A 24,780-nucleotide genomic window follows, 5' to 3' on the forward strand; every position below is an offset into this window, starting at 1 on the left:
TATTATGAATTAAAACTAACTTTTCTGAGTTTTATGAATTTTAACATGTACCCTTTTATGAATTTTGACATGTGTATAGTTTCATGTAACAGTCATCAAAATCTAGATGCAGAACATTTACATCACCTCACAGAATTTGCCTGTTCTGTCCCTTTGCTAATAACTCTTGGTAACTACTGATCTGTTGTCTATCCCTATACTTTTGTCTCTTTGAGTTTTGTCTTTTTGTCATATAAATGGGACCATAGTATGTAACCTTCTGAGAATGGCTTCTTTCACTCAGCATATTACCTTTGAGCTTTCATCCTAGTTGTCACATGTATCAAACATCCTTTTATACTCTTGAGTAATATTCCATCATATGGATGTACCATAGTTTGTTTATCCACTCACCAACTAGAGGGCATTTGGGTTGATTCTAGTTTGGGGCAGTTACGAGCAGAGCTGCTGTAAACCAAGGCGTGGAATTGCTTGATCATACTGTGTTTTATCTGGTTTTTATTTTTTTTAAGTATATATTCAGGTGTGTTTTAGATCCTTTCCAATTCCCTTCAGGTCATTTTTAGAACCATTTTTCTTCCTACTTCTGATACAGCATTTCATCTTTCATCTTTGTCGTGTTTTCTTGATCCTGTTTTCTTTGGGTTGACTTTATTGGAATCATCTTTTGGTACTGTAGCCCAGAATCTGTCTGGCTTTTATATTTCTCCAGCTTAATTATATGATTCATCTCCTTACAGAGTCTCATTTGCAACTCTACTCTGCCATTTGTAGATGACTTTCACATCTAATCTTTCTATCCTCTTTTGTTCAGTTTATATCTTGTTATCTGGAGGATATTTCTAACTAGATGTCTTGTTAACACTAAAGTCTTCTCATGGTAGAAACTTAAAAATTATTTTCCCTTCCATCTTTTCCCTTCTGAAACTTTCTTATCATAATCACAGGTAATTTATTACATTTGCTGTTACTTCCCCTTTCCACTTGCAGGCAGTAACCAAACCTAGGACTTTTGTTTTTTAGTCATCACTACTCCTATCACCAAAAGTCTCTTGAAGAGTCTGTTCACCTCATTTACGTGCCAGTGTTTCTCGCTGACCTTCCAACTGCGTATTTCTCCTTTTCCATCCTAAATTCAGGATTAAAATCATCTTGTATAAAGAGCATCCTGCTTTTGCAATTGTGTGTGTGTGTGTTTGATCGTCTCTGTTTCATTAGAAAGGCCTGTTTCTGGATTTTAGTCCCTATTGTGATAGTACTGTAACTATTGTTTCTCATGTTAGGTAAATTTTATTATCCCCTTTATAGGGCCTGGATTGTCCCCTTAGCCTTCTGCTCAAGTGGCCCTACATGCATCTGAATTCTTATCTGTTAGTTCCTCTCTTTCTCCTTCTATTTGCCTTTGTTCAGGAATAATTTCTCATACCCCACAACAAGAATACCTGTTATGTAGGAGGGCACAAAGTTGTGCTTGTAGATAATATGATTGTCTACATAGAACATTCCAAAAAATCAAAAAAGCATAAATAAGGGAGTAAAGTATAAGGCTGACGCAGTGCCTTAAGAGGCTAACACAGGAGGGTAAAGAAAGTCTCCATAAAACCCAGAGAAGAGATTTTTAGAACTCTTCTCTGTATCCTGTCTGGAGTCACAACTGAACCGGAAGATTTTAAGTCTTAGCACTTACTAGTATGTGTATAGTTAATACCAAAGTCATTAAATTTAAACTTGACCTTCAATAAATAAATAAATAAATAAACTTACTGCAGTAATTAAAAAAGAGAGTAAAGTAGTCTGATGTAAAATAAATACAAAAAATTATTATTTCTACATATATACTGTTTCTGAAATATAATGTGAAAGTCCCATTCATGATTGTAACCAAAAACCATAAATAGTTAGGAATCTTTAAGAAATTTGTATGACAAAAAGTACAAAATTTTATTGGGAGACGTAAAAGACTTAAATAGTTGGAGAGATATATTAAGAACTGAATAAAGATGTCAGTACTTCCTAAACTAATTTAGAGATTAGATCCAATTTCAGTCAAAACTTGGCTTTTCTGTTTGTTTGTTTTTAATTGGAGAACATATTTTTACTTTAGTAGAAGGATTCTAATAATCATGGGGCAGCAAACATGGTTGAAAGTAACCAAGACAGTTATGATAAAGAAGAAAAAGGTATGGAGAGAAAGAGCTTGCCCCAGCTGCTACTGTCCATAGTATAGGCTGAAAATACCTGTCATATGTAAAAATATAAAGCCTGATAGAAATAGTGTCTCGATAAAGAAAGGGTTATTGAGTCAACAGTTTTGGATCAGCTAAATAGTTGAAGAATTACTTGGATTCTTACTCTTGTGTGTGTGCTCAGTCACTAAGTCGTGTGCAACTCTTGTGACTCCATGGACTGTAGCCCACCAGGCTCTGCTGTCCATGGGATTTTCCAGACGAGAATATTGGAGTGGGTTGCCATGTCCTTCTCCAGGGAATCTTCCCAACCCAGGGATCGAACCTGCATCTCTTGCATTGGCGGGCAGATTCTTTACCACTGAACCACCTGGTTTGTATCATATATAAAAATTAAACTTCAGATAGATTAAAGAATTGTACGTAAAGTAAAAATTTACAAGAGAATAAAATGTAGGTGACTACCAGTGTCTGTAATAGGGGAAGATTTTAAAGATAAAAGTAACAGAAAACATCATAAAAATAAAAATTGATAATGTTGGCTGCTTAAATAGTAAAAATACATTTTAAAAAACCCTTCCACTTACTAAAAATATACGTTGAGTGAAAGTCATTCAGTCATGTCCAAGTCTTTGCTACCCCGTGGACTATACAGTCCGTGGAATTCTCTAAGCCAGAATACTGGAGTGGTGGTCTTTCCCTTCTCCAGGGGATCTTCCTGACCCAGGAATCGAACCAGAGTCTCCTGCATTGCAGGTGGATTCTTAACCAACTGAGCTATCAGGGAAGCCAAAATATACCATAAGTAAAATTAAAAGCCAAATGGCAAATTGGGATAAAATATGTATAACAAATACAATAATACCCTTAATGTATAAAGAATTTTTATAAATTGATAAAAATTAGTAAATCCCAATAGAAAAATGTACAGAGGACATGAACGAGTAGTAAGAGAAAAATTGACACTGGTAAAAAAAAATATATGATTTTAAAAAGTACCAACCTTGTCAATAATTAGACAAGTGCCAATTAAAAATGATTGAAAAATACCATTATTCATCTGTCAATTTGGGAACTGCTTTTTACTTGTAGGAATATATCAAGATAGGCAGTGTTATATACTGTGGTAGGATTATTATAAAATGATAAAACCTCTCTGGAAAAGATTTGAAAGCCTATTTCAAGAGCATTAAAATACTCAACACACCTTTTAACAATTTGCCTTCATGAATTATTGTCAAAGATTTCAGTATAAAAATGTTCATTGCAACAGCTTTTATAATACTAAAAACTTAGAAATTACTAAGTCTGTGACAGTAAAGAATTAATGTGGAATAGAGGAATTAAATTATGAAACCAAATATATGATGAAATATTATGGGGGCATTAAAAATTGTAATGTATAGCTGTATACATTGTAATATAAAATTTATAATGTATGCTTATAGGTGTGGGAAAGAGCTTAAAATACTGATATCTGAACTGAAAAAAGGAATGCAAACTTTTACGTAGTACCAAATTAATATCAGTTATTTCTTGCTAGTTGATTTTGGATGATTGTGATTTCTTTACATTTTTTGGTAGTTTTCCAAGGTTTTATAGTGATCACGTATTTTGCAATTAGAACCAAAAATAATAAATTTAGATTTTTAAAAAAGAAACAGTTAATGTTCAAGCAAATGAAAGATGTAATGAGTTTCCAATTTTTTAATTAAGATAAATTTAAAACAGATCTAAAGAATGTTAGCAGCATTTGTCTTTAAGTGATATATTGATAATTTATTTTTAACTTATTTCTATTTGTTTTATAACTTTTGCTCAGTCCAGTTTGTTCAGTTAACATCTGATACTTTCATAATCAAAATTTTGTCTATTAAAAAAAATGATATCCTTACTAGAGGTTTAGTGAATACCAGTCATATCTAATCTTGAATCTCGTTGTGGCCGTCATTGATTTTGTCCATGTGTTGTATTTAGGTTATGTTTATTTTCACCTGTTTTGTTTTACTAATCCCTAATGGTTTTTCTTTAAAAAAAAGTCTCTACAATGCACTTCTGCCTTTGGTTCCTGAAAAGAGACTTAATTACTTAAATATAAATTGCTAGAAAGTTCGTAATAACTTAACCTAATCCCTGTTGGCATTTAAAAGTATCTGCATCTATTAGAAGTTCAAAATATATAAACCGATTTCTTTTTCATTATGACTCTATACCCAACAAAATAAAACAGAAATCACTATGTAGAGGAAACAGCACCTGCTTGACTATGTTCTTTTGATAAATTGTGTCGCTTTTCTCACTTTACTGTTCAGAAGAAGCAGTCTGTTTTCATGTGGTATAACTGAGTATGAATCAAATTCAGTACCTTCTCCCGTTTGTCCAATTTCCAGTCCACCTCTGAGTGGAGTTCCTCTTTAGCTGTATACTATGGTAAACAGTAAACATACTGCTTTGGAGGCTATCCTCCCACCAAAACTCAGGGAAAATGGGGAGGAGTTGGAATTCATGGAATTAAGAAATGTTTGAGAGTTCTTTCAAAGAATGAGGTAAGAAATGTGTGTGAATGAATAGTTAGTTATGATGGGTAGTCACTTATATCAGTATACAGTGTATGTTTTCATTTTATTTCTGTTAAATATGAGGTCTGGAATGCCTTTTCATTTTGCAGAATTCTTAGACTGCAGTTCCACCTTTGAGAGGGCAGCAGCCGTGATTATACTTGCTACATTTATTGGTCAAATGGAGTGAAAGCTTCGTTTTGCTTTCTTGATGACCTTGTTTAATAATATATGCTAATTATGACCGTTAACGTAATTTCTTCCCTTACTAGCTTGGTGCCAACAGTGGCTTGCACATCATCATCTTTGATGAAATTGATGCCATCTGCAAGCAGAGAGGGAGCATGGCTGGGAGCACAGGCGTTCATGACACTGTTGTCAACCAGCTGCTGTCCAAAATTGATGGCGTAGAGCAACTGAACAACATCTTAGTCATTGGTATGTTTGCTTGATTAAAAAAATAAGTACTGTGATTTCAAAAACGTTAGATATGCAGGTTCCAAATTCAGATCTGTATAGCTTGTAATTTTATATGTAATTTTTTAGTGTAATTTTTATATGTAATTAATTACCTATAAAATTTATGTGCAATTTTATACAAACATTTTGGCCAATGTTGCCAAATTAGAATCAAGTGATATTGAAGAATTTCATTGTTTTAATGTCTAGCCACAATAAACAAACTCTGGGCAAACTCTAGGCAAACTTGGGCAAACTCCGGGAGATAGTGAGGGACAGAGAAACCTGGCGTGATGCAGTATGTGGGGTCGTAAAGAGTCGGACACAGCTTAGCAACTGAACAATAACAACAAGTCACAAGAAGACAAATGAAAGATGAGTTCTTGTGACTCATGGCTTTAAACTTGTAGTTAACAGATGAAAGAGGCAGCACTGTGTAAGTGGTGGCTTTCACATTGGTTTCTGTAGGCCTCCAAGGGTCCTCAGAGGTTCTTCAGGTTCTGTGCAGGCCAGGGCAGATCATGCATCCCTATTATAACTTATTGTTAACTGCCTATGTACTGAAGTTCTTCTTAAGATGACTTAGAAAACAAAACACAAATTATGCTATTTATGAAGGTTGAAAACCTTTCACCTACAAAAAAGGGAAGGGATCTTGAGGTCAGATAGATGTTCACATTGCCCCTCTCTCACTTTGACAGCTTATCTACCCGTTTGAACCTAAAGTTTTCTTTTTAAATATTTGATGTTTTCATTACATTTATATTCCACTGGTGTGTACAGTAGTGAAATACTAAGGCAAAGTCCCCAGATATTTTCCTTAGGTTAAGAACAAATGATATTTTTGAAAATCATTGCTTTTCTATTTGACTTTTATAAAATTGTCCTGTTAGCTTGTCAGGGAAATTCTTGCAACTATTCTTGCAAATGCTAAAAGGGTATTTTATCTTATTTTTGAATTCTGATCATTTGTGTATTCTTTTAACACCTGTGCTCAGGAATGACCAACAGACCAGATCTGATCGATGAGGCTCTCCTTCGACCTGGAAGACTGGAAGTTAAAATGGAGATAGGTAAATATCTCTGTCACTGATTAGGGTAGGGGGTTGTAATTAGAGTTCATTAGCAGGAGCAAAGTCATATACCTTAATATTTGTTAGAAAAGTCATATATCATGAAAAGCAGATATTTATACACTTGAGTGGCTATAAGAAGAACATTAGGATTATAATTATCTATTTTATTTCCAATGTTATCAGGCTTACCAGATGAGAAGGGCCGATTACAGATCCTTCACATCCACACAGCAAGGATGAGAGGGCATCAGTTACTCTCTGCTGACGTAGACATTAAAGAACTGGCCGTAGAGACCAAGAACTTCAGCGGCGCTGAACTGGAGGGTCTGGTGCGAGCAGCACAGTCCACTGCTATGAACAGACACATAAAGGTCAGTAAAACCAACTGCCAGATTAGGAGTCTACAGCCCTGTAAGTCCTGTGCTAGTATTCTTCCTCTTGTCTCTCAAGCATTCCAAGGGCTAGACTAATACTGACTAACTTTTGATGGAGAACAGACATGATGAAAGGTATTAATTAATTGTCAACTGCTACGTCTTCAGAGTAGTTGGAAAAAAGATAATGGTAGCATCTGCCCCGTGGAAACTACTGACCCATTTAACTTAGGTTGCCCCCATTTGATGCAGATATGTGAAGATGGTGATTTTGAAGAATTGTTTAGAAACTTGTGCTGTGTTGACTTGTAACATGGCATAGGAAGTTGGATGTCCTACGTGCTAGAATTTTGGGGGCTGCTTCATTAAGTCAGCATATTAAATACCTGCTTGCTGTTTTCAAAGTATTAAGCTGGAGACACAAAGGTAATGAAGCACAACCTCTTCCCACAAAGAATAGACGGTCAGGGAAATGGATGTTGGCAAATTAATACGATAATGTTATTGATGCTTTAGGAGAAATACATACAAAAGATACATTTATTTTGGTAAATAAAGCTTGATAAAGTGCATTTGATCCTTTGTCATCCCTTCTCTTCAGGTTTTACTTATCACCTGTAGTTTGATGACTCCCAGATTTATGTCTCATCTTTTAAAAGTATATTTCTCCGACTTTCCATTTTATACCTGGATGTTTTATCAGGTCTCAGATTTAATATTCCAAAATCAAATTCACTTTTTTTTTTTTTTTTACTATCCTTCCTGCTCTTACTTCCCTATTTATCCCAATTTCTTAGGCTTAAAAATCCAAGATTATCTTTGATTTCTACCACTCTACTGTGTCCTACCTCAAGTTATTTGCCAGATTTTGTCTGTTCTATCTTGACAGTATCTTTCAGATCTCATTGCACTACTGATCTTCTGTTTGATTAATCTTCCTGTGTCATAGCATTCTACTCTTCAGAACCTTTCAGCGGCTAGCCATGATCTACAGAACAAAGAACAGATGTCTTAGCCTGGTCTTTAAGGTCCTTTTAGACATGACCTTAAATTGGCCCTTCTTGATGTGTTCTCAGTTATTCTTCATACACTTCAGCCAAGCTGAAATATTTACCAGTCATCAGATATTAATGTATTTTACTACTTCTCTGATGTTGCTTTTTGTGTGTGTGTGCTTTACTGAGAATCTTTACCCTCTATGTTGCTTATCTTTTCTTTCTTTCTTTTTTGGCTGTGCCACAAAGCATATGGAATCTTAGTTCCCTGACCAGAAATCGAACCCACACCCCCTGCATTGGAAGCACAGAGTCTTAACCACTGGACTGCCAGGGAAACCCCTACTTATCTTTTTGATACCTGACTCATGTACCACCACTTTCTTCAAAAAATTTTCTGATTCTCCCTTTCAAGAATGATGTGGTCTCTTCCTTCTTGAACTAGTAATGTATCAGGAATTCCCTGGTGGTCCAGTGATTAGGACTTGGTACTTTTACTGCCATGGCCCAGGTTCAGTCCCTGGTTGGAGAGCTGAGATCCAGTAAGCCCCATGACATGGCCAAAAAAAAAAGAAATATTAATAGTAATGTATCACTTATGACACCTTCTGTTGACTTTCAGTCAATGGATTTATTTAGCCTACTGTATGCCAGACACTGTGCTGAGGGTTAATGCTCCCGTTTCCTCCCCTTGAGCAGCTCACAGTCTAATCCTCCACATACAGTAATAGAAAGTACATGCAAGGTGAGAAAGTGAAAAGGTGTCAGGTGTGGTCAGCTTATCAAGTGAGAGGAGCTTCCACAGAGGAATTTCTGGGTGAACATGCTTCCTGGTGGGGTCAGGCATTTTAGGCAGAAAGAACAACATATGCAAAGGAACAGAGACGCACAATAGCATGGTGTATTAAGGATAATTCAGTATTGCTTCAGCATAAAAGGTAGGAAAGGGGAGTAGGGACGTGGTGGGGGATGAATCGGGAGGCTGAAACAGGGGATGGAGCACAAAGAGCCTTTTATATTGTGCTCAGAAGTATGGATGCCTTTTCTGTGAGTAGTGCTAAGTCACTGAAGAGTTTTAAGAATAGCAGTGGCATAGTGTTAAAACATAAGCTCACTCTGGCAGCTGTGTTGAGTGGAGTATTTAGGGGAGTGAAGTTGGCGACATGAGACAAGAGAGGGGAACTTGTGTAACAATTCACGCAGGAAATAATAAAAGCCTAACAGTCAGGTTGAGTATGTTTTGTTTGGGTATACCCTAGCAATTGCTTTAAACCAAGGGTCGGTAAACTATGGTCCACAGGCCATATCCGGCCAACTGTCAGTTTTTAGAAATAAAGTTTTTGGGACCCACCTGTTTGTTTATGTGCTGCTTTCATGCTGCAATGGCAGAATCAGTATCTGCAACAGAAACTGCGTGGCTCACAAAGCCTAAAATATTTACTGTCTAGCCCTTCATGGAAAAAGTTTGTCAACCCTTGTTCTAGACTTGAAGTCCTTGTCTTATTCATTTCTGAATCTCTCACAGTATCTAGGTCTTGATACTGAGAATATGGTAGCTGCTTAGTAAATATTTTTTAAATTAGTAAATGTGTATTCGGAATCAAACTCTATCTATAAATCATAATTAATTCTCTTGCGTAATTGACTTTGTTCTCACTCAAGAATGCCATAATGCAAGGGTCCTCAACCCCCTTGGCCAGGGACTGGTACCAGTTCATGGTCTATTAGGAACTGGACCACAGAGCAGGAGGTGGTCAAGGGAGCGAAGCTTCATCTGTCATTCCCTGTCGCTCACATTACCACCTGAACCCTCCCCGATTTGTGGAAAAATTGTCTTCTACAAAAGCAGTCCCTGGTGCCAAAAAGGTTGGGGACGACTGCCATAATGGAAGAGGCCACTTTAGACAAGGTGTTAAATGTCTTTAAAATACTGGAGACCCTGTGGCGAAGAGGATAGTAGTACTACTGCTTTAAAAAACAAAAGACCCCCAAGAATGCCCACTGAATAGTGTGGGAAAGAAGTGCTAGAGCCTTTATAGGTGGATCTGCTCATTTCATTCATCCATTCTTCCTCCTTGCTGTAAGAAATGTCTTAGGAAAAGTGATAAAGTGATGGTGACTTCAAGAGAAATTATGTAAATGTTGTGGAAACTGCTCCCCGCTGTTCTAATCTTTCACCTCAGTCCACCATCAGTGCTTCTTGATACTATAATCCACAATTACTAGTTTATTAGTTATCAGATTTTTCATATGCATTAGCTACTGGATTTTTATCTTATTTAGTCATTTGTCATTTTTATCACAATAACCTTATCCCCAAATGTCTCTAAAGCCGTTCTTAAGAAACGTGCTTTCTTCCAGCATGTATTGGATTTATTTACACCCAAGACAATGAGGAATGGTGAAATGGTGACAGGTTTTGTAGTGAGAAGGTGTGGTTATGTGTTACAGTTCTTTCTACTTCTTTGTTTCTGATTTGTCAAGAGGAAATAACTACCTATTTCATCAAGTTTTTGTGAAAATAAAATCAAATACTGTTTGTAAAAGTGCCTTACAAACTATATAAATGTTTGTTGTTATTTCCATTTTTGTTATTATTGCTAATTTGAGAAGGTACTGTATATATCCTTTTCCATATCTGAGTTTTTTAAAATTTTTGTTAACTATTTGCAGTTATAATATTTCTAATTTAAAGGTAAAATGTTTAACCACCACTGTACAGAATATATCATCCTTTAGATTTGCAAGTAAGAAGTAGTACAAATAGTGGACATTATTTCCCTCACTTTTTCCATGTGGTTAAATTATCTTTAAACTTAGGTAATGCATATACCCTTGTGACCAACACTTTTTGTACCAAACAGCTTTTGATTTTTTTTGAGTATCTGTGGAATAGCCAATGCAAAGGACTTTATAGGTACCTCAGGAAAAAGAGAGATGTGTAAGATACTAACCTCAGAAAAGAAAGAGTACTACTTGCTCTCTTTTCTGCATTTAAAAAAAAAATCTGCACTGCCCAGGTCTTTAAACATTGTTTTCCCAGCAGGACTCTTCCTCAATTGAACAAAAAGCACACGGTTTTAGTATTCTCATTGCTGTATATATTCAGAGCTTTATTCGTGATAATTGATGAGTAAGTATTTAATTTGAAACTTAATGACTTACAGTTGGTGTAGAACTTATGCACAGCATTCGTCTGTTTATTATGACGTTCTTCCTTTGTATTATAAAAAGCCATTGAGAATTTCCTGGCGATCCAATTCGTTAGGACTCAGCACCTTCACTGCCAGGGCCTGGGTTCAGTCCCTAGTTGGGGAACTAAGATCCTGTTAATTGCATGGTGTGGCCAAATAAATAAATAAATAAAGCCATTACTCGTGTTGTTTTGCTGCTTTTTCAAAATAATTAGACTTGACAAAGTCAGATGGAATAAACTAAACAAGTCTTCCCTGTTAACCTGTTTTTCTCAAATTTTCTGAAACAAGTGGAAGATCCAGTCACAAACGCCTGATGTTCATGTCATTTATACTTAGATCCATGTTTGTGGTCAACTAAAATTCATGTGACATTTGATTGTTTTTAGCTGAAAGGAATTTCTGCTTCAGGTAGAGAAGATTCATAACCCAAATTTCTTCTGTGCTAATCTGTTATAAGGAAATAAATGCAGGACACACGTGCACTTTATAAGGGAATCAAAACTGATTTATGTTTATAAAATTTCAATAAAATTATTTTTTATTTTCTGTAGAATTTTGATTGATTAAGGTCATTCCACCCTTAATTTAAGAGGAATGATAAGAACTTTGAAAGGTCAGATTTAAAAGGTTATTAAATTTAAGGGTGACCACTGGATATTTGCTAGTGTTGAAATACAAGTTTATTAGTTTCTGCAGGTATAAGCTGAAAGATGTTGCCTCTTCTATATTGATTAGCTGTTATAAATAAAATGCAGAGAAAAAAAATCGATCTAATTCAGACAAGTGAGAAAAGTTTTTCTGAATGAATAAAATTCAGAATTGTAGATTTTTTTAAATTTTTGAAAAAATCGTAAAAGTTAACCAAGAGAAGTCCTTAAGAAACTTATTTTAATGAATAGGTAGAAAAAGTTTATAACTGTAGTATTGCTTACTTACGATTAGGTAACTTATAAAATACATGGAGGCCTGAAAACAACCTGTTCTAAAGTAACTGTCCCTCAACCATCTTCAATTCAGTTCAGTTCAGTCGCTCAGTCGTGTCCGACTCTTTGCGACCCTGTGAACTGCAGCATGCCAGGCCTCCCTGTCCATCACCAACTCCCGGAGTTTACTCAAACTCGTGTCCATTGAGTCGGTGATGCCATCCAACCCATCTCAGCCTCTGTCGTCCTCTTCTCCTCCTGCCCTCAATTTTTCCCCACATCAGGGTCTTTTCAAATGAGTCAGCTCTTCGCATCAGGTGGCCAAAGTATTGGAGTTTCAGCTTCAACATCAGTCCTTCCAATGAACACCCAGGACTGATCTCCTTTAGGATGGACTGGTTGGATCTCTTTGCAGTCCAAAGGACTCTCAAGAGTCTTCTCCAACACCACAGTTCAAAAGCATCAATTCTTCAGCACTCAGCTTTCTTTATAGTCCAACTCTCACACCCATACATGACCACTGGAAAACCATCTTAATTCACCTTAGTTCATTGAGTGAGTCCTTTCTTAATAGTAAAAATACGAGTTTCACACTTGTTGCAGTCCTAGAATCTCTCATATTTTTCAGCAAATGCCAAAAGATAGACAAGATTTTCCTTTCGTATTGCTATATGTTTCTGTCATTTGAATGCAGGTTCACTCTAAGAGGAAATCATAATAGTATTTCATAACACTGTTATGAAAACACTTGCCCATGCCTCCCTGTGTACACATGAGAATAATTTTCTGGGGTAATGATAACCAGGTAGATTTTTGAAGACATGGTTACATTGTCTCCTAGTTTCTAGTGTTTATTTCGATTCCTTTTACAGGTGAACTGTTTTTGTCTCTCAGAAAGGGTCTAGAAATTTCTCTTCACCTTTGGTACTCTGATGGCTTACAGTAGTGTGTCTAGACAGGTATAAGTTTCTTCCTGTTTACCCCGATTACTCATTGAAACCTTTAAACTGCAAAGATACACCTTTCTTCAGCTGGGGAAATTTTTTTCTTCTTTTATTGTTTTTTCCTCTCTCATTCTTTCTCTTCTCTCCTTCCTCTGAGACTTGTCTTAGATTAGGAAGTTGAAAACTTCCAGATTCATGTTCCCTGCTTTTGAACCTTTCTCTCTCATTTTCTGTGATTCATGGGGTTTGGGGCAGGAAGGGAGATAAATAAGTGTATCTTGTTTGCCGTCTTGTTCCAGTTTTCTGACAGTTCTTTTTATCCCATCAGGCTGAGATTTTATAAAATGTCTGTCATTTTATTTGTCTCAGCAGTCAGTTTCTAAGGAACATGACTCATATTTTATAATAATCTTTAGAAGGTTGATATTGCTTAACATAGTTTGGTTTTATAGTCAGATTTTTTGAAGATAGGTTTTTAAAAAAAAAAAAACCCATAGTAGCATTTTAAAAATCAGACTCACTTGCCTTGTGCTATTGGGAGTGAGCCCAGTCACATTAAAAAGTGTGTTGGTATCTCAATCACTCATCAGGTGCAGGCAGCTCCAAGTGCTGATAAAGGCCTTGATGCTTCTCCAGATGTCTCTTCTATGGAGGAGCTCCAGGTGCAATGAGCAGAGTATTTGGAGCTGGCACACTGGGTCGTGAGCACAGAGTATGAGTAAAAATCAAAGTCGTAGGTCCTTGGTGTCCTAGGATAGTGGTTCACAAACCTGGTTGAGCTCCAGAACCACCTGTGCACTTTATAAAAATATGAATTCCTGTACCCTCTCCTGGACCTGTTAAGTCAAAATCCTACAGGTTTGAACCGGGCACATGTGTATGTGTGTGTATCATTCTGATAGGCAGCCAAGAATGAGAACCACCTTCTGAGAGACCCCCCCTCTTTATATTTTCTTCTCCTTGTGCCTCATTTTGGGGGGAAAAATGGCTATCTAATGCTCTTCGATATAGATGTGTTATAATTCACTTAACTGGTACCCTCTCCATGGACTTTTAATGTACTCCTGTCTTCTGCTCCTAGAGATTGCTATAGTAGATCTCCTGGTGCATACAACTTCGTGCATATTTGTGAATATAGTCATGGGATAAACACCTACAAGTGTAATCGTTCAGGCGAAGGACGTATATATGTTTGTGAATTTGTTTTTTATGTTTTTTATTCTGTGGAAATAGGCCTTTTAAATCCTCAGATGTTATATTCTTAGCTGAAAATATTCTTTAATCTTGGAAGTCCTTTACATTGTGTTTTCATTTCTCATTAGGCCAGTACTAAAGTGGAAGTGGACATGGAGAAAGCAGAGAGCCTGCAGGTGACAAGAGGAGACTTCCTTGCTTCTTTGGAGAATGATATCAAACCAGTGAGTACAAATATCAAGTGATGCATAAGTCAAAAAAATAAATCAGGAGAAAAATAAGTGCCGTTTTACCCTGTATTGGAAGGTTGTATCATGTGTAGTTTTTTAAAAAAACATAAAATCTCAATAGTGTAAGTGTCCAGCATAAGAAATATCTGTTCAGTAACTCTGTGCTGTGCTGTGTCGCTCAGTCGTGTCTGACTCTTTGCAACCCCATGAACCCGTGGACTGTAGCCCGCCAGGCTACTCGGTCCATGGGGATTCTCCAGGCAAGAACAGTGGAGTGGGTTGCCATGCCCTCCTCCAGGGGATCTTCCCAACCCAGAGATCGAACCCAGGTCTCCCGCATTGCAGGCGGATTTTTTACTGTCTGAGCCACCAGGGAAGCCAAGACTTACTGAAATATTTCTCATGATAGGGAACTCACCATCCTATAAGGCAGGCCATTCAAATTTGAGACTTTCTAACAATTCTTAAATTGCTTTGAACTAGTTTTCTCATTGGTTCTTTACATGTCTGAAGCTACAGAAACCTAAATTCATCCTAATTCATCCATCCTTCATATATAGACTGACATTTAAAATTAACTCTCATCTCTTTTCTACATTTCCCCAACCTTTTCCAGGGCATTCCTTTCTCTTGCTCAACATCTCTAGTTCCTCTCACTACTCTCATTTCTGAAACTTTTAATTATGCTCAGTGCCCTTTTTAAAAAAGGTCAATTTTCTTAAAATATACTTAAAACTCAATAGTCATAGTTGGAGTTTTAGCATATATTATAAGGTACATCAGCCTGTTTCCTGTAAAACAACCACTCATGTTTGAGTAACTATATTAGTATAAAAATAAATTGTAGAAAGGCCTCTTAGAAAGGTGTGTATGCTTTTTTCTTTCTTAAATGGACCTTGGGTGCGCGGAATTGGATACATCTTAATCTTTAATTGATGACATACATTCATTAGTCTACAGTGTATAAAATGTAGTATATATTAATTTTCTGAGACTTTGTTTTGTCACATATTTTATTATGAGGAGTCATCTGTATGATTTTCTATGCCATACCTCATTTATTTTCGTTGCTGAATAACATTGCATTGTGCGACTGCCATAGTTTGTCTGTTTTCCTGTCAATGGACAGTTGGAATATTACCAGTTTTTTGTTATTACAAACAGGTGCTGCTAAGGCATCCTTGAGTGAGTTTCTCCTAGATATATATATTTAGGAATAAAATCGCTGGGTTGCTGGGAATATGAATGTCCAACCTTGAACTAGTTCAAAATGTTTTCCTAGTGGTCAAACCGATAAACACTTCGTCCAATAATGTAAAGAAAAGTGAAAGTTGCTCAGTCATGTCTGACTCTTTGCGACCCCATGAATTATACTGTCCAAGGAATTCTCCAGGCAAGAATACTGGAGGGTGTAGCCTTTCCCTTCTCCAGGGGATCTTCCCAACCCAGGGATCGAACTCAGGTCTCCTACCATTGCGTGCTAATTCTTTACTGGCTGAGTCACAAGGGAAGCCCCCAATAATGTAAAAGAGATCCTTTCTCTACATCCTGTACAGCAGTTGGTATTGTCAGACTGAATTTTTGCCATTCAGTTAGATGTAAAAATTGGAGAAGGAAATGGCAATCCACTGCAGTATTCTTGCCTGGAAAATCCCATGGATGGAGGAGCTACATTCCATGGGGTCGCAGAGTTGGACACAATTGAGCGACTTCACTTTCACTTTCACTATTCTTTCTAGATATAAAAATGGGATCTGATTTTTGTCTTAATTTGGATTTCACTGATTACCTATGAATTATTTCTTCATATGTTTGTCAGCCATATGAGAATCTTCTATGATATGCCATTCATGTCTTTTGCCTATTTTTCTGTTGTTTGTTTTTATTTGATTTGTATAAATTCTTTATATACTCTTGACAATAATTGTTGAACTTATCTCCTTTAAAGACAGAAATTAGCTTGTTTTAGCCCTGTCTGCTTTTTTTTATGACTGTTGTGACTTTTAAATATAAAATACTTTCAGCAGTGGAAATGGTTTAATATTTTGCTGTTGTTATTCATAATAATTACCAAAAATATTAGAGCCCAGCATAATCAAACTATCTTAAAATTTTTTAAAGCAAGTAATTTGGCTATAAGGAAGAGGCAATTATGACAACTTAGTTAAGTAAGCAGTAACTTGCTTTTATTTATTCCAGGAGTCTGGGGGATAAAATGAAAAATGAATGACAGGATGAGTAAGGATGACTGTGTATGTTATGTAGTAGTTTAAGAGGGTCACTGTTTTCTGGTTCAGGTATCCTAACACTGCTATGAGGCTTGGAAGTATATATCTGGGGTAATTAAAGACAAAAACCAGCCAATTTACATATTTCCTACAACAACCTTCCAGTCAGTATTTATTAGGCTCTTCCTTTGTAACTTTTTATAGGGCCATTGAATTTACCATATCCAGAACAGGGAGTACTCAGGAATCAAAGCACTAGTGTATGAAGAGACCAAATAGTAGTCTGAAGAATGATTTGGTAGCAAGGTGATCGAGTGATGAGACCACTGTATACTGTTTAGAGACACTATTACAAAGGATGACTTTCTGTGAGGAGCATGTTCTAAAGAACTGTTAAGACTTTTCCATAATTGGGGAATGAAAAATTAACTTGAGGGTTGTGATCATTTTTTTCAATTCAAAATTCTCAAGGTGTATGACTTTTACATTACACTGGGTTTTATTTTCCTACTCATTTCTTCTCCTAACCTTATGGAAATGCTATTCAGTTAAGTAAATAGCTACTAAAGTTTTAAACTGCTTTTGGCAGTTGGTTTGATGGGAGTTGCAATTTGAGATTAGAAGCTGAAAATAAAGAGGGATGTGATTTAAGCCCCAATATGTAGAGCAAATAAAGTTATAATGTATAGCAATCACTTTCCTTTCCTTACCCTTCAGTCTTTCATTACCTTGCTCATTTCTACCTCTTGCTAAATCTTACATTTATATACACACTTACCTTGGTGAAATTTGACTTATGTCCTCTACCACCAGACTTATGTGGACAGGATCTCCTCATTACCACTTCACACTTTTTTAAAATTTTATTTTATTTATTATTTTTTATTGGACTATAATTCCTTTGCAGTGTTGTGTTTCTGCTGTACAATGAGGTGAATCAGCTATCAGTTCAGTTCAGTCACTCAGTCATGTCTGACTCTGTGACCCCATGGACTGCAGCACGTCAGGCCTCCCTGTCCATCACCAACTCCTGGAGTTTACTCAAATTCATGTCCTTTGAGTTGGTGATACCATCCAACCATCTCATCCTCTGTCATCCCCTTCTCCCCCTGCCTTCAATCTTTCCCAACATGGGGGTCTTTTCAAAATGAGTCAATTATTCACATCAGGTGGCCAAAGTATTGGAGTCTCAGCTTCAGCATCAGTCCTTCCAGTGAATATTCAGGACTGATTTCCTTTAGGGTGAACTGGTTGGATCTCCTTTCTGTCCAAGGGACTCTCAAGAGTCTTCTCCAACACCACAGTTCAAAAGCATCAATTCTTTAGTGCTCAGGTTTCTTTATAGTCCAGCTCTCATATCCGTACATGACTACTGGAAAAACCATAGCTTCGACTAGACTGACCTTTGTTGGCAAAGTAATGTCTCTGCTTTTTAATAAGCTGTCTAGGTTGGTCATAACTTCTCTTTCAAGGAGAAAGCATCTTTTAATTTCATGGCTGCAGTCACCATCTGCAGTGATTTTGGAGCCCCCCAAAGTAAAATCTGTCACTGTTTCCACTCTTTGCCCATCTATTTGCCATGAAGTGATAGGACCAGATACCATGATCTTAGTTTTCTGAATGTTAAGCTTTAAGCCAACTTTTTCACTCTTCTTTCACTTTCATCAAGAGGCTCTGTAGTTCTTCTTCGCTTTTTGCCATAAGGGTGGTGACATCTGCATATCTGAGGTTATTCCGGCAATCTTGATTCCAGCTTGTGCTTCATCCAGCCCAGCGTTTCTCACGATGTACTCTGCATATAAGTTAAATAAGCAGGGTGACAGTGTACAGCCTTGACGTACTCCTTTCCCTATTTGGAACCAGTCTGTTGTTCCATGTCCAGTTCTAACTGTTGCTTCCTGACCTGCATACAGATTTCTCAGGAGGCAGGTCAGGTGGTCTGGTATTCCCATCTCTTTCAGAATTTTCCACAGTTTGTTGTGATGCACACAGTCAAAGGCTTTGGCATAGTCAATAAAGCAGAAGTAGATGTTTTTCTGGAACTCTCTTGCTTTTTCAGTGATCCAATAGATGTTGGCAATCTGATCTCTGGTTCCTCTGCCTTTTCTAAATCCAGGTTGAACATCTGGAAGTTCACGGTTCACCTACTGTTGAAGCCTGGCTTGGAGAATTTTGAACATTACTTTACTAGCGTGTGAGATGAGTGCAATTGTGTGGTATTTTGAGCATTCTTTGGCATTGCCTTTCTTTGGGATTGGAATGAAAACTGACCTTTTCCAGTCCTGTTGCCACTGCTGAGTTTTCCAGATTTGCTGGTGAGTGCAGCAGTTTCACAGCATCGTCTTTTAAGATTTGAAATAGCTCAACTGGAATTCCATCACCTCCACTAGCTTTGTTTGTAGTGATGCTTTCTCAGGCCCACTTGACTTCGCATTCCAGGATGTCTGGCTCTAGGTGAGTGATCACACCATTGTGATTATCTGGATCATGAAGATCTTTTTTGTACAGTTCTGTGTATTCTGGCCACCTCTTCTTAATAGCTTCTGCTTCTGTTAGGTCCATACCATTTCTGTCCTTTATTGTGCCCATCTGTGCATGAAATGTTCCCTTGGTATTTCTTAAGTTTCTTGAAGAGATCTCTAGTCTTTTCCATTCTGTTGTTTTCCTCTATTTCTTTGCATTGATCACTGAGGAAGGCTTTCTTATCTCTCCTTGCTATTCTTTGGAACTCTGCATTCAAATGGGTATATCTTTCCTTTTCTCCTTTGCCTTTTGCTTCTCTTCTTTTCACAGCTGTTTATAAGGCCTCCTCAGACAGCCATTTTGCCTTTTTGCATTTCTTTTTCTTGGGGATGGTCTTGATCCTGATCCCTGCCTCCTGTACAATGTCACGAACCTCCATCCATAGTACTTCAGGTAATCTGTCTATCAGATCTAATCCCTTGAATCTATTTGTCACTTCCATTGTATAATCGTATGGGATTTGATTTAGGTCATACCTGAATGGTCTAGTGGTTTTCCCCACTTTCTTCAATTTAAGTCTGAATTTGGCAATAAGGAGTTCATGATCTGAGCCCAGTCTTGTTTTTGCTGACTGTATAGAGCTTCTCCATCTTTGGCTGCAAAGAATATAATCAGTCTGATTTCAGTGTTGGCCATCTGGTGACATCCATGTGTAGAGTCTTCTCTTGTGTTGTTGGAAGAGGGTGTTTGCTATGACCAGTGCGTTCTCTTGGCAGAACTCTATTAGCCTTGCCCTGCTTCATTCTGTACTCCAAGGCCAAATTTGCCTGTTACTTCAGGTGTCTCTTGACTTCCTACTTTTGCATTCCAGTCCCCTATAGTGAAAAGGACATCTTTTTGGGGTGTTAGTTCTAGGAAGTCTTGTAGGTCTTCATAGAACTGTTCAGCTTCAGCTTCTTCAGGGTTACTGGTCAGGGCATAGACCTGTGATACTGAATGGTTTGCCTTGGAAATGAACAGAGATCATTCTGTCGTTTTTGAGATTGCATCCAAGTACTGCATTTCAGACTCTTTTGTGGACTGTGATGGCTACTCCATTTCTTCTAATGGATTCTTGCCTACAGTAGTAGATATAATGGTCATCTGAGTTAAATTCACCCATTCCAGTCCATATTAGTTTTCTGATTACTAAAATGTTGACATTCACTCTTGTCATCTCCTGTTTGACCACTTCCAGTTTGCCTTGATTCATGGACCTAACGTTCCAGTTCCTCTGCCATATTGCTCTTTACAGCATCAGGCTTTGCTTCCATCATCAGTCACATCCACAGCTGGATGTTGTTTTTGCTTTGGCTCCGTCTCTTCAGTCTTTATGGAGTTATGTCTCCACTGATCTCCAGTAGCATATTGGGCACCTACCGATCTGAGGAGTTCATCTTTCAGTGTCCTGTCTTTTTGCCTTCTCATACTGTTCATGGGATTCTCAAGGAAAGAACACTGAAGTGGTTTGCCGTTCCCATCTCTAGTGGACCACATTTTGTCAGAACTCTCCATCATGACCCATCTGTCTTGGGTGGCCCTACATGGCATGGCTCATAGTTTCATCAAGTTAGACAAGAATCATCTATGTATGTACTTAAATCCCCTCCCTCTTGGACCTCCCTCACACCCACTCCCTCCATCCCACACATCTAGGTCATCATAGAGCCCCAGTACAATTTCATATTTCCATTTTAATCCCTGACACCTATAGTTGGTGTTAGGGTAGTATCTCTGTGTGCTGAGTCAACCATTTTCATTTTCTAAATCCATATTCTCCCTTTTTCTCTTTGTTCTTAACAGAAATAGCCCATGTCCTCCTTATAAAAACAAGCACGTTGGAACATACCCTATCTCAGAGATTGAGAGGGCTTGGACTCTCATAGAATCTGAGCCTAGAATCTAATTTTTATTCCATTAACTCATGTAAAAGCAGTTTTTTTCCCTAATTGGGTAAAAAGTTAAGTGAGAAATTATAAAACAATTTTTTTATTTTCGCAGTTTTTATATTAATATGGGATATTGTTACAGCACTAGCATCTAGGAATTATTGCTCATCCTTTATACCTTTAAATATTTAATTTTTAATACTAATGCTGGAAATGCATTAAACTGCCCTTTTCCTTCATAGGCATTTGGCACAAACCAAGAGGATTATGCAAGTTACATTATGAATGGTATCATCAAATGGGGTGATCCAGTTACTCGAGTTCTAGAAGATGGGGAACTTCTGGTTCAACAGACTAAAAACAGTGACCGCACACCATTGGTCAGCGTCCTCTTGGAAGGTGAGAAAAAGTGATGAGATGGCATCAAAAGTTTTTTGTTGTTGTTTTTTTAAAAGCACTTACACAAAACCATTTAGCACATTCCAGAAAACGGAATTTTCAGTTCTAAGCTTGTTCATGATCTGAAAATAGCAGTCCATTCTGTGTTCCAGTATTGTGCACAAATTTAAATTTTCTTGGAATAGAATGTTACTGATGATTGATAGCAACTAGTTTTCTTATAGGACTGTATCTAAATTTCTGTGTTACTTAATAGACTCTTATAATACAACATAGTACTCAATTCAGTTAAATAAATATTCACTGAGTACTTACTATGTTTCAGGCGTTGAATTGGTTGTGGGAGACACAAAGACATTCACAGAGATCAGTTTGGCCATGAAAAAGGCCTAACTACCATGTTTGTGTGTAAGGGTGTATGGATGCAAGTCATCTTGCCCAGAAGTGGTCAAAGAAACTGTTCAGTATAGACTTTGAAGGATGAGTGAGGATTTTACCAAGTAGACAAAAAAGGAAGGATATTCTATTCACCATTTATTTTTTATAGTTACTAGTAGAACAACAGAAAAGTTCAGTGAGTCCACATGACAACGGAATCTAGCTCTTTCCAAAGGTCTGAGGGTGAGGGCTCCCTGAGAAACACATTAAGCCAAGATCTGAAGGATGAGGAGAAGCTGGTTAGGCAGAGTAACTGGGGACAGTGTTCTAAGCACGGCAACCAGTGTATGAAAAAGCCCAGTGCTGAAAAGAGACTGAAACAGAAAGGGAGACTGGCTAAGACATGAGACTGAAGAAGTAGACAGGAGCCAGTTCGTGCAAAGCCTAGTAGACCACGTTAATGATTTAGACTCTTATCTGAGGGGCAACAAGGAGACATTTGTAGGGTTTTTAGCACTGAAGTGACATGATCAGATTTGTATTTTCAAAACATCATGACCACTTTGTGATAGAGATTGGATTGGAATGGCGAAAATATTAATATACAGGAAAGACCAGTGGTGAGAAGCGGTTGCAGTAGTCTTCATGAGAGCTGATTATGGTTTGAAGCTACATAGTAGTAGGAGAAATGGAGTTGTGTAGACTATTTTGAGGAATATTTAGGAGGTAGAATAATAGAGATTTTATAATAATTATTGATTAATTATTAAACATAATGAAGCTAACATTCTTTGAACTCTTAACTGTTTGCCAGTCACTCTGCTAGCACTTTACACATACCTTCTCATTTAAGCCCCACTTCAGTCCTGCAAGGGTAGATGCTGCTGTATCTGTTATTTTGTAGATGAGGAAGCTGAAGCTTAGAAATAGTAGCTAGATTGAATATGGAGAGAGGTATCAAACATGATCCCCAGGTTTCTGTTATTCAGGGCTGGTGAGTGATGTTGTTTACTAAGAGTGGGAGCTCTAGTAGAGAAGTTCATTTCAGAAACAAAGATCGAGAGTTCATTTCTAGACACAGAAGTTCAAGGTTCCTGTAGGATGATTGGGCTTCTCTGGTGGCTCAGCAGTAAAGACTCCATCTGCAGTGCAGGAGATGTGGATTCAGTTCCTTTGTCAGGAAGATCCCCTGGAGAAGGAAATGGCAACCCACTCCAGTATTTTTGCCTGGGAAATCCTGTAGACAGAGGAGCCTGGCAGACTACAGCCCATGGGGTCGCAAAAGATTCAGACACGACTTAGCGACTAAACAACAAATATCTTCCTTAAACTCCCTGAGTTGCTGAATCAGTTCTATTCTATGGGATAATTGAATGGAAAATGTTGAGTAGCCCGTTGGATATGTAGATGCTCAGAAGACAAGTCTAGCTAGCAGTGTACATTCATGAGTTGTCACTGTGTAGACTATTGTTCAATCCATGGGAGTGGATGAAGTCACTTAGAGAAAGGGAAGGTTTGAGAAGGAAGAGGGGTCTGGGACTGATCTCTGAGGTATGTCAATGTTGAAGGACTAAGTAAAGCAGGAAGAGTTGACAAAGGAGACTGAGCAAGAATAACCAGAGAGTTAAGAGAAGGAAAAGAGAACGTGCTCTCACAGAAACCAAGAAAGGAATTTAAAGAAAGAAGAGAGCTGTCAGTTGTATCAAGTACCCCTAAGACGCCAACAGATTACAGTGTTGGATTTGGTGAGATCGAGGTCATTGGTGGCCCTGATGGGAGACTGTGCCATGTAATGGGAATGGAAGCTGTGGGGTTGGTTTGAGGATGGTTGGAAGGTGAGTGAAGGCAGCTGGAGTAGATGATTGTTTAGGGAGGTTCCATTTCGAAGGGACAAGGCAGAGCAGTGTTGATAGTAGTGAAGTCAAAAAGGAGGCTTTTTTATTAAACTGTCAGTAAACTAGAGCATGTTTAAATGCTGTTGGAAAGGCTCCAGGGAAGAGGGAGAGGTGAAACATATTGGGGAGAGGGTTCAGTTGATAATGTCAGGTTCCTGAGAAAATGGGAAAGAATGATTGGTCGGTTTATGGGTGGGAGAGGGGCACATCTTTTATTACATGGAAGGAAAGGAGAAATTGTCTAAATACAGGTGAGTTTGTAGATTTGGTTGCCTTCATGAGAAGACCTGAGTCTTTAGTTTTCTAGCCTGGTGGCTCAGCAATAAAGAATCTGCCTGCAATGCAGAAGATGCAGGAGACCTGGGTTCGATCCCTGGCTGGGGAAGAGGCCTTGGAGAAGGGCATGACAACCCACTCCATTATTCTTGCCTGGAGAATTCCATGGACAGAGGAGCTTGGCAGGCTTCAGTTCATAGGATCGCAAAGAGTCGGACATGACAGAAGCAACGGAGCAGGGGCAATTTTCCCTGCCCTTAATATCATCTCCTAGGAAGATTGTATTTTTTTTTGTCAGACAAATGATTTCATAGAACTAATAAGTACTGATATGCATTTGAATGTATTCTCTCTCTCTCTTTTTTTTTTTTTTAAAGAAGCAAAACCCTTGCATTTTGTATATTTAGCCAGAAGCTTGAAAGATTAAGGTTATGTGACAAAGAAAGAAGGAATATGTTTCATCATACTTTTGAGAAATGCTAATCAGTTTGTTTAGTTGCTAATAAGAGAAAACATGTCTGCCATGAAATTGTGTCGGGAAATGTTAATGAGCAGCTGGTTGAGGCCTCAGTACTTTGTGGATAAAAGTTTAAACTTGTTTGGTTCTCCTTTGCTTAGGTTGGCTTTTTTCCCCTGACTTGCTCCTGTCGTTATGCAGGCCCTCCTCACAGTGGGAAGACAGCTTTAGCTGCTAGGATTGCAGAGGAATCCAACTTCCCCTTCATCAAGATCTGTTCTCCTGATAAGATGATTGGCTTTTCTGAGACAGCCAAGTGTCAGGCCATGAAGAAGGTATCGAGATTTTTACTTTCATTTTGACTTCCTACCTTTTAGATGTACGTGTGTGTGTGTATACATACACATGTACATATACATTTATCTTTGCACATGTATATACGTAGACAAACACACACACATGTATATATATAAGCCATAACAGTTATGTTCTTCTCAAGTGAAATTATCAGCAGAATTTGGGGGGAGGGAAACAGTGACTGTTTTAGATATAGTATTTAACTTTGTAATGTATTTTTATTAGAGTACCTTTATCTCCCAGATTATGCTTTGCTTAGTATG

The 24,780-nt window shown here is 37.7% G+C and overlaps 1 protein-coding gene and 1 non-coding gene across 6 annotated transcripts in view; both read left to right on the forward strand.

Annotated features, from left to right (window-relative positions):
* Window positions 1-24,780, forward strand: part of NSF (N-ethylmaleimide sensitive factor, vesicle fusing ATPase) — a 146,608-nt gene that overhangs the window by 84,083 nt on the left and 37,745 nt on the right. For all 5 annotated transcript variants that reach the window (XM_043465965.1, XM_043465978.1, XM_043465958.1 and 2 more), the window contains exons 10-15: window positions 5,017-5,182; window positions 6,202-6,276; window positions 6,463-6,650; window positions 14,035-14,130; window positions 20,998-21,154; window positions 24,362-24,495. In XM_043465965.1, the coding sequence (XP_043321900.1) occupies window positions 5,017-5,182; window positions 6,202-6,276; window positions 6,463-6,650; window positions 14,035-14,130; window positions 20,998-21,154; window positions 24,362-24,495 (816 nt within the window). The remainder of the gene's footprint in view (window positions 1-5,016; window positions 5,183-6,201; window positions 6,277-6,462; window positions 6,651-14,034; window positions 14,131-20,997; window positions 21,155-24,361; window positions 24,496-24,780) is intronic.
* On the forward strand, window positions 1,540-1,656 carry LOC122425651. Its single transcript, XR_006264945.1, has one exon. It is a non-coding gene; the product is annotated as a small nucleolar RNA SNORA26 (small nucleolar RNA).

The sequence above is a fragment of the Cervus canadensis genome, chromosome 1 (assembly GCF_019320065.1).
Source record: "Cervus canadensis isolate Bull #8, Minnesota chromosome 1, ASM1932006v1, whole genome shotgun sequence".
NCBI classification, from domain to species: domain Eukaryota; kingdom Metazoa; phylum Chordata; class Mammalia; order Artiodactyla; family Cervidae; genus Cervus; species Cervus canadensis.